A 10,386-nucleotide genomic window follows, 5' to 3' on the forward strand; every position below is an offset into this window, starting at 1 on the left:
CCTCCGAAATAACTGGCGTTAATGTGTGCATAATTTTGCATCTGTTGGGATGGCAGTGACATTCTTCACCCCCAAAGTCCTGTGGGGAGAGGCATTTTACTTTCTTCCCGCTTCTTAGAGGCATCTGGGAACTCTTCCCATGCCCACCCCCAAAACAGCTAGCAACTGGTGGGAGAGAGTAAGGAATTCTGGGTTTAAAGCCAAGAGAACCTGGTTTCCAGTAACTCGGAACTAGCTCTGGACCTGCTTTCCTCACCTATACAGGATGGTGATGAAAGTCACACCTACCTCACAGGGCTGCTGTGGGGATCGGTGAGATAATGTCTGGGAATGCACTTCAGGGCCTTAGACAAATGTCGGTCATTTTATTGTTCATAATCTCCTACATTTTATTAAGCACATTATAATACTGTATTTTCCATGCAGACCAATGAGGCAGACAAAGGAGTCAGTGAAATTACTCCCATTTTACAGACTAAGAAACCAAAGTTCAAGTGATTTGCTCGAGGTCAGATAGCTATTTAGGGTCACCCAAGTCCAAGTTGAACAATATAATGCAATGTAAATGTATAATGTAATGTATAAATGTAATGTATATAATGTAAATGTATAAATGTAATGTATAATGCATTGTAAATATGTGCAATGTAAGCGCCTTCTTTTCCTTCCTCTCCCGAATTAGGGGTTGACCGCCCAGCTCAGGCAAGTCAACGCATTTGCAGATAGTGGCCATCCACCCCAACCCGTGACAGCAGTGATGGCTGCCTGTCAGTAGCAGACTTGACCGTGGGACCCAGAGGCCTCAGGGAGGGCTTCCAGCTCTGAGGCCCCGCCTTCTGGCGGCCCCCAGCAGGAAAGCCAGGGCGGCGACGGGTCTCCAAAGCCGGGCAGTGGAAATCCCCAGCACCGGTGCGGGGAGGGTGGGAATCCACAGGCTCTCCGGCTCCCTGCTGAGCCCACGAGCACACGTGGCAGGATGGAGGGTCCAGGGTCTGCGCACCTGTGACCTTGGCAACTCCCCACCCTACTCCCAGCTCCAAGCCCTCCTTCTCCGCTACTCCCCTTCTTGGGGTGCGGGTGTTTGTTTTGACTCAAACTGGTCAGTGAATAGCACCCTTGTCTAGCGCTCCCCCTCTTTTCCCCTCTAGACCAGGTCCCTAGGAGGCTCATTCCAGGGTTTCTTTATTTTTGGACCTAAAAAAACCACACCAGCTTTTGCTGAGGACAGCGTTAGGCTACCCCCGTGCCCTGGCACATTGGCAAAGAGGAAGCAGGGAGGAGGCAGGAACCAGACGCGACTGCCTCTGCCTTTCTTCCCTTCCCTGCTCCCCGCCCCTTCAGGAAGAAAGCCGTCAGAGATCTGATCGCTCGCTGTGGCCGCCGTGCCAGCACCAACCACTACGTCCTCCTTTTCCTTCCACCCAGTTTGGCTCAGAGTGCCCGGTGGCCCGCGCGCCGCAGGCTGGGCAGGTCCTGGCGGGCGGCGCAGGCTCCCCTCCCCAGGGGTTCTCAGCGAATCACGCTGTGCCCGAGCTTTCACGCTCTGGTGGCTCTTGCGTAACCCTACGCCCTGGCCTAAGTTAATACATTTTTTTTTCTTTAAATACCAGAATTAATACTTTAGGAAAAGGCCAATACTTCCGCCACAGAGCCCGCCCAGGAGTAAATGTGTAAATTACCTTGTGGATCGCAGATCGATTCTCCCACCCCTAGAGACCGGGGGTCGGTGGGTGGGGGTGGTTCCTGGCTCGGATGGGGGGCCCTTGGAGAGGCCGGAGGAGGGCCCAGCCCAGACGTTTGTTTTGACCGGGTCCTGCTTAACCGCCAGGCTCAGCGTTACCAAAAATCCTCGCGGGGATGGGGGCCCTTGGAGAGGCCGGAGGAGGGCCCAGCCCAGACGTTTGTTTTGACCGGGTCCTGCTTAACCGCCAGGCTCAGCGTTACCAAAAAAGGCCTTTCTCCTGCCAGAGCACTTGGCCCTGCTGCTTTGCAAAGCGGGGGTGACGTGAGGTTCAGCCCGGGCCTCTTCGAAGGCCGAGCCAGTTGGCTGCGGGGATGCCAGGCCAAAGAGTCCCCAGCCCGACCCATCTCTGCCAAAAACCGGCTCGGGGATCAGAAGGGAGACTGCACCGGAGCTTAGAAGGGAGCTTAGAAGTGCGTGGACACGCCGGGTGTGGCTTTCTCACCCTTAAGGTTGGGCTGTGGCCTCTGGAAAGGCCAAGTGGAGAGCTGACCTTTTGGTCCAGTTTGGGGATGGGGGGTCGAGTTCTCTGAGGGTGCCAGCTCAGATGGCAAACTGACGGGAGACACAAACTTAGGAAGGACATTTAGGGAGGACTGCAGGCGTTTCCCCTGGAGCCTGGTTGAACCTCTGGTTTTGCTTGTTTCCCAGACCCCACTGCAAAGAAGAGTCTCTCCACCAGATGCCTTAGGCTGAGTAGGCTGAGCACTCCCCACTTCCTTCCTTCCCATACTGTGGACGCAGTACTGTCACATGGGATTCGCCTCCAGGGGAAAATCCACCTCCAAAACATTGGTTCTTGCCTCTCATGGTCCTTGACATCCCCAAACACAGGCCATCTCAGACAAGCAGTGAGGACAAAACTGATCACCATAAACGATGGTGATTCTTGGACGGGGGTAGGGAATCATGAGAGCTATACTTTTTAAATTAAAGTATTATGAGACTGTAATGGAAGTTTGTTTAAATGCATGTTTATTTCTAACTCACTGTGTCTGAAGACACCCGGCATGTATGTGTATATATATATCCCTCCTTTAGTAACAGCGAAGACAGAGACAGACAGGGAGATGGAGACATATGTGCGCGCATACCAAACATAACACTGTGACATAGACTCCCAACGTGCTTTCTCTAGCAGCCTGGCTAGAGGGTTGGGAATAGGCTGCTGTTCCTCAGTATTTTTGGTTTAATAAAGGGATAGAATGAATAAATATTAATGTAAAGAAATGGGTGAAGCAGCCTAGCCAAACCTAATGAGCCTGGAGCCATGGGCTGCTGGGGATGTCACTACATTTTCCAGCCCTGTGTTTTGACTCACTCCAGGGTGGCTGGGGTGTGGGGAGGGCTGAAGTTTGGAAGGGTGAGGCAATGCTGCAGAGCAGCTCTTTACAGAACGGTCACTGCTGGGAGCCAGTCAGCCAGGGAAAGCTTATTATTGTTGGGGGGTGCATAGTGAGCTCACTTTTTTTGCAGGAACAGAAATCCGGCTGCTCTGAGATGAAAGAGGGGCTCCCCCGGGCTCTTCCTTCTCCCTTTCTCCCTATCCTTAAAACTCCCCTTCCCCGGCTCCTAGGACCCCAGAATGAGTGGGAGAACCTTGTGCTGAGGAGTTGCTGGATGGGAGAACAGGCTCTGAAGGTCAAGGGTCAAAATAAAAGACTTCTTGTTTCTTCAACTGAACTTTATTACAATTAGTAGTTAACAGTCATGATGAGAATAATGATCCTTATATTTTATACAATTTACAAAGGGCTGTCATATGTTAACTAGCAATAGTACCCACGTTAATAGCAATACTAATAATAACCAACACTTACTGCCAGCTTCCTGGGGGGCTGACACAGAGCTCCAAACATGCCCATCCGCTGTATTTGTTTTAGTCTGTGGTAGTGGCAGATCCAAAACTTCTGTATGTGTAAGAACTCACTGGTACAACCTGTTTGGAAAGGGAAGGATAAGGGTTGGTTCTGAACGTGTATTTGCATAGCACTTTACATGAGAGGGTATGTTACAGAAGAATGAGGGGACTGATGGAAATTTCGAGCACTACAAACCATCTTTGAGAACCTGAGCTAGTCACAGCTACTTCTCAAACCAGATTTACTGGATTCAGATCCCAGCTCCATCTCTAATGGCCGCGTGACCTTGGGCAAGTTATTTAACCTCTTAGCGTTCACGACAGAATCTACCTTTTAGATAATATTGAGAGCTTAATGATGATGCAAGAAAATTACCTAGCAGTGTCTGGCTAACAGCAACCTCAGTGAGTTACCTCCTATTATGACAAGAAACAAAATGAAATCTCAAACCATCCTAGTAAGTTGGGAGCTATGATCTCATTTCACAGATGGAAAAGAGAGAGAGTCCGTGAAAGAAAGTAACTACATCAATGTCACAAAGCCAGTAAGTGATAGAGAAGAAATTCCAACCTGGTCCGCCAAACTCCAGAACCTGAAATGCCATTCTATTGCTTCTCCTCCTCCAGCCTTGCCCAGGATTCTCTCAATTTTCAGGGCGGTTGGGGGAGCAGACCCAGCACATAGAAGAATAAGTTGAACTGCCGTCACTACAGCTATGACCAACATATCTGTTCCACAATAAGCAATAATGATGAGCAGTGGCTCCCTAACGTTAGAGAAAGTATGGCCTTGCTCAGCCTTCTGGGGCACTGTGGAATGAAATCACAGCACGTGAGAATTTTTGAAAGCTGCCACCGTGCTTTACAAAGAGATAGCAATATCATTAAATGCTGCCCCACCTTCTTTTATCAAACCCGGAAAAACCACTCACCTGTTCGGCCTCTCCAGCACCTTCCTCCTCCCTGCCCCCAACTGCAGCTGTGCACAGCCCGTAGACTGTTTTCCATAAAGGCCTCCGGCTGCTCATAGCTTCTTCAGACATTCAGCCAAAATTTTTAGAGTGCGACTGGGGGGAGGAGTAGCTCACCCTGAATTCATTTAGCTCTGTCGTTGAAACTCAGGTTCCTACACCAGAGCACAAAAACAAATCGAAAAGGCAGTTTCTGGGCAATGGGAAACAGCTCATTTTGCAGGTGCTTTGGCATCAGTGGTAGCAATGAATGCAACATCCATATCGGGGGTGGGTGGGGGAGGTTTGATTACAGATGAAATGAGTAATACCCTATACGAAATTCGCAACGAAAATCTTGAAAGTGGACATTTAAATGCACTGCTCGGGGTGGAGTGGGGAGCGGGATCGGAAATGACGCTTGTGGTTTTTAAATGCGTTTCTACTTGGGAAAGCCAGGCGGGGAAAGGAAAGGTCATCGTCTGTTTAATTTCCACCCCCCGCGCCCGGGCCAGGACGTCCAGCATTAGCTCGCCAGGCCTCAGCTGTTGTACACACTCGGCGAGGGGGGAGGGGAAGGCGGAGGCGCGGAGGCGGGGCCTACTGGGAGGAATCTGGGCGTCCTGCCGCGCATGCGCCTCTCCCGAGCAACAAGTGGGCTCCACAGACAGAGGAAGTGTAAAGGGGAGGGAGGGGGGAGAACTGGTGCAGAGCATGGCGGTGACGTCAGCGCTCCGCCCGGGCGGCATCCCGCGCGGCCAAGCCGGGGACAGCGCGAGCCGCAGCGCGAGCTGGAGCGCCGAGACGCGCCTCCGGAACGTAGAGTAACAATCACAACCCCACATTCCGGGCGAGTGCGAGCGGGAAGGGATGCGACCCGGGCCGAGGCGCCGCGCGAGCGCCCTGCAGCCAACGTGAGCGCCGCCAGCCGCGGCGGCCCGGGCGCCGGCCAGGCCTGGGGGCGGCGGGAGCCTGCGTGCGTGCGCTCCTCTCCTCTGCTCTCGTGCGTCCTGGAAGCAGTGGCCGCGGCGGCTCCCTCCGGCCGTGCAAACCCAGCCGCCGCCAGCGGAACGGCCGACGCTGCGGAGGGGAGAAGCTCCTCTCGGCTGCCATCCCCTCCCAACCCCCGGCCCTCCGGGGAAGCGGCGACTTCAGCAAGATTGGACCCGGGCACCGGGTGGCACTGAACCCTCTAGCCTTCGCCCCAGGGAGCCTGGCGGGGAGAGGACGCAGCTCGTAGGGGGGCCCCCAGGGGAGAGGAAGAGACAGCCCCCTTTCGAGCTTCCAAGCACCAGCCACTCCGGGGAGGGGGCCAAGAGCCAACGGCGGCCAGAACCCGGCACCCTCGCCCCCTCCCCTCGGGCCCGGAGCTTCCAGCCCGGGTCCGCGGCACCAGGAAGAAGGCGCCTGAGCTCCCCTCCCGACGACACAGCCGCAGTAGGAGGTGGGGGCGAGGAGCGGGCTGAACTCGTCCGCCGCCCCGGCAGTGGAGCCCCCGCGGAGAGGCGCTGCGCCGGCGGTGGAGACTCGCGCTCCCTCCAGCCCCTGGGGCAGAACTTTCTCGCCCCCCCTTCCTCCACCGCAGCCGGACTCCCTCCCCAGCCGGCCAGTCCTCCCGGAGGAGAAGGCGCCGCGGAGACAGCCTGGGCGGGGGCCTACCTTCCCCAGGGCCGGCATCATGTCGGCGGCGCAGGTGTCCTCGTCCCGGAGACAGTCTTGCTACCTGTGCGACCTGCCCCGCATGCCCTGGGCCATGATCTGGGACTTCTCGGAACCCGTATGCCGCGGTTGCGTCAACTACGAGGGCGCCGATCGCATCGAGTTCGTGATCGAGACGGCGCGCCAGCTGAAGCGGGCGCACGGCTGTTTTCAGGACGGCCGCTCCCCCGGGCCGCCGCCGCCCGTCGGGGTCAAGACGGTGGCCCTGTCGGCTAAGGAGGCGGCGGCTGCAGCAGCGGCGGCAGCCGCCGCCGCACAGCAGCAGCAGCAGCAACAACAGCAGCAGCAACAGCAACAGCAGCAGCAGCAACAACAACAGCAGCAGCAACAGCAGCTCAACCACGTCGATGGTTCCAGCAAGCCTGCTGTGCTGGCGGCCCCGTCCGGCCTGGAGCGCTATGGCTTGAGCGCTGCCGCCGCCGCGGCCGCGGCTGCCGCCGCCGCGGTGGAGCAGCGTAGTCGCTTCGAGTACCCGCCACCTCCGGTGAGCCTGGGAAGCAGCAGCCACGCCGCGCGGCTGCCCAACGGCCTGGGGGGCCCCAATGGCTTCCCCAAGCCGACACCGGAGGAGGGACCCCCGGAGCTGAACCGGCAGAGCCCCAACTCCTCTTCAGCCGCGGCGTCGGTGGCGTCTCGGCGCGGGACGCATGGTGGGCTAGTGACGGGGCTGCCCAACCCGGGGGGTGGTGGAGGCCCCCAGCTTACGGTGCCCCCCAACCTGCTGCCGCAGACTCTACTTAACGGCCCGGCCAGTGCCGCCGTGCTGCCCCCACCGCCGCCCCACGGCCTGGGCAGTCGTGGGCCCCCGACGCCCGCGCCCCCAGGGGCGCCCGGGGGCCCCGCTTGTCTTGGGGGCGCTCCGGGCGTGTCAACCGCGTCGTCCTCGGCGTCGTCTTCGACCTCGTCGTCGGTGGCGGAGGTGGCTGTGGGTGCTGGTGGCAAAAGGCCCGGCTCGGTCTCGAGCACAGACCAGGAGCGCGAGCTGAAGGAGAAGCAGCGGAACGCCGAGGCCCTGGCCGAGCTGAGCGAGAGCCTGCGCAACCGCGCGGAGGAGTGGGCCAACAAGCCCAAGATGGTCCGCGACACGCTGCTCACGCTGGCTGGCTGCACGCCCTACGAGGTGCGCTTCAAGAAGGACCACTCGCTGCTGGGCCGCGTCTTTGCCTTCGACGCTGTCTCCAAGCCCGGCATGGACTACGAGTTGAAGCTGTTCATTGAGTACCCCACGGGCTCAGGCAACGTGTACTCCAGCGCATCTGGTGTGGCCAAGCAGATGTACCAGGACTGTATGAAGGACTTCGGCCGGGGTCTCTCCTCCGGCTTCAAGTATCTGGAGTACGAGAAGAAGCACGGCTCTGGGGACTGGCGTCTGCTTGGAGACCTGCTGCCTGAGGCCGTGCGCTTCTTCAAGGAGGGCGTGCCCGGCGCCGACATGCTGCCCCAGCCCTACCTGGACGCCAGCTGCCCCATGCTGCCCACGGCGCTGGTGAGTCTAAGCCGCGCCCCCAGTGCGCCCCCGGGCACCGGGACCCTGCCGCCCGCCACCCCTTCGGGCCGAGGCACAGCCGCCAGTCTTCGCAAGAGGAAGGCGTCCCCCGAGCCCCCGGACTCCGCCGAGGGCGCCCTAAAACTGGGCGAGGAGCAGCAGAGGCAGCAGTGGATGGCGAACCAGAGCGAGGCCCTAAAGCTCACCATGTCGGCCGGGGGCTTTGCGGCTCCGGGGCATGCCGCGGGGGGTCCGCCCCCACCGCCTCCGCCCCTGGGACCCCACTCCAACCGGACCACCCCGCCCGAGTCAGCCCCTCAGAACGGGCCGTCCCCCATGGCCGCCCTCATGTCGGTGGCAGACACTCTGGGCACGGCGCACTCGCCCAAGGACGGCAGTTCCGTGCACTCCACCACTGCGTCCGCGAGGCGCAATAGCAGCAGCCCGGTGTCACCGGCTTCAGTGCCCGGGCAGCGCCGCTTGGCATCGCGGAACGGGGACCTGAATTTACAGGTGGCGCCCCCGCCGCCTAGCACCCACCCGGGCATGGACCAAGTGCACCCCCAAAACATTCCGGATTCCCCTATGGCCAACAGCGGGCCCCTCTGCTGTACCATTTGCCACGAACGTTTGGAGGACACGCATTTCGTTCAGTGCCCATCCGTCCCCAGCCACAAATTCTGTTTCCCTTGCTCTAGAGAGAGTATCAAGGCCCAGGGGGCCACCGGCGAGGTGTACTGCCCCAGCGGAGAAAAATGCCCTCTGGTTGGGTCGAATGTACCTTGGGCCTTCATGCAGGGGGAAATCGCGACGATCTTAGCTGGAGATGTTAAAGTGAAAAAGGAGAGAGACCCTTGAACCACAAGACCGCCACCTCCTCTGCCCCTGACCAGCTTCTCTCCGATCCAGAGGGCCCCTCCCCCACCCACAGCGACCCTCCCTCCCCTCACCCCCAAGATGTAGAATTGTGAATATAACAAACTGCAAAAAGTTAGTCTTATGTATAGACATTATTTTCGTCGTATGTTTCTATATTTTGAAACAAAAGGTATGTAACTTCTTCATTTGAAGGATAAGCTGGTTTGTGTTAAGCAGTATAATATTGGTTGGGTCATTTGCATCATTTCGTTAGCATTTATTTGGTGGCAGAGTGTTTGCCTAGGTACAGAATTAATAGCCCTTAGCAACGACTGCTGCTGGTGTGTATTTTTGTAAATGTTATGCACTCTCTGAAAGGAAAAAAAACACAAAAGAAAATGACTTTTTTTTTTTTTGCCAAGGCCAGTGTTGCTGCCTAAAAAAAAAAAAAAAAAAGATGCTATAAAATGGTGAAAGCTTCTTTCTAAACAGCCCCAAGAGTTGAAGTCTTCACTTTATTTTGTTCCATTTTGTTCTGTTTTGTTTTTTGTTTTTCTGTTTTGTTTGCAAAATGGTAAAGGGGGGGGTGTTGGGGGGGCGGGGTGTTTTCTGTTGCAAGTTTGTGAGGGAAAATGTTTTGGTTTGTTTCTACTGACCTGAATGTGTTGGATCTTCACGTGTTGTTTTGTTTTTGCTTTATTGATGCACGGATGCTTTTGAACAGTAGAGCGAAATGCTAGACATGGGGAATCTGCTCTGTTTGTCCTTTATACATTTCTGTAGTTAACAGAACACTGTAATGTGCCTTGGAGCTTAGTAACTTGTAATAAATTCAATTGATATTAATTCTGCCCCGAGTCAGCAAGTGTGTTTTTCTAGAGCTAAGGCCACATAGTTCCAACATAGGGGACACCCTCCCTACCAACATAGAACACAAATGCTGGTGCCGCCACAAACCTTCTTTGGAGGAGGTGGCCTCTGGGGAAGGCCCCGTGCTGGGGGACTGCCCCTCCCCCCCCCCACCAGGCTATTTACATTCACCTCTGGGGGGGGGGGTGGGGACAGTGCTGACTAAGCAATTTCTGTTTACTCTTCTGCATCTCTATTTTCCCAGTGAGCACCCCAGCTGCAAATGGCATTGTCGGGAACTTGCCCTGTGCCCTCAAGTGTGTGCTGATCCCCAGTGCAGCTGTGACTTGTGCAAGTGGGGAAAAAAAAAAAAAATAGGATGCTTCGTCTCTTAGATGTGGCAGAAATCACACTTAACTGCACATATAAAGCAAAAATGCCACAGAGCTGGGAGCTGTCAGTGGAGGCAGGCGGGGTGTGGGCACCAGGGAAACAAATGCATGTACTGAGCCAGGAGAGTTGCCAGCAGCTTCCAGCTGATGCATTGGAAAAGCAGTGCCACCTCATTCATCACTCGTTTTTCTACCCTCCCTCCTTCATGATAAGTATTTCTAAAGGCAGAACACTTCACTGGTTGGAAGATCATTGTGGGGAATGAGGCAAGAGAGAAAAAAGCCAAATCCAGTTCCTGAGGCAAAGGTCACTTATGACACCAAATAAAACCATTCCCACTGGTGAAAAAATTCAAGTATTCATCTAATCAATCTTCCTGGCGGTGTTTGTACAGAAGGTACAGGGGTACAGAAGGGTAGGGGACCAGGACAGTAATGTCCTTTAGAGCTCTGAGCCCCCTTGGCTGAGACCAGAGTGGAACTCTCCCAGAGCTAGGGCAAGGCAAACAAACCTGGTATGGACCTTGTAC

At 56.0% G+C, this 10,386-nt stretch overlaps 1 protein-coding gene across 1 annotated transcript; it reads left to right on the forward strand.

Moving 5' to 3' along the window:
• The first annotated feature begins 6,203 nt into the window (after positions 1 to 6,203).
• IRF2BPL (interferon regulatory factor 2 binding protein like) lies at positions 6,204 to 9,466 on the forward strand. Its single transcript, XM_032344843.1, has one exon. The coding sequence runs from the start codon at positions 6,231 to 6,233 to the stop codon at positions 8,613 to 8,615; it is 2,385 nt and encodes a 794-aa protein (XP_032200734.1). The 5' UTR covers positions 6,204 to 6,230; the 3' UTR covers positions 8,616 to 9,466.
• Positions 9,467 to 10,386: the final 920 nt, after the last annotated feature.

Source organism: Mustela erminea, chromosome 5, assembly GCF_009829155.1.
Source record: "Mustela erminea isolate mMusErm1 chromosome 5, mMusErm1.Pri, whole genome shotgun sequence".
NCBI classification, from domain to species: domain Eukaryota; kingdom Metazoa; phylum Chordata; class Mammalia; order Carnivora; family Mustelidae; genus Mustela; species Mustela erminea.

Excerpts from the sequence above, each read along its gene's own strand:
- IRF2BPL (XM_032344843.1), top strand. The coding sequence starts at position 6,231 with ATGTCGGCGGCGCAGGTGTCCTCGTCCCGGAGACAGTCTTGCTACCTG.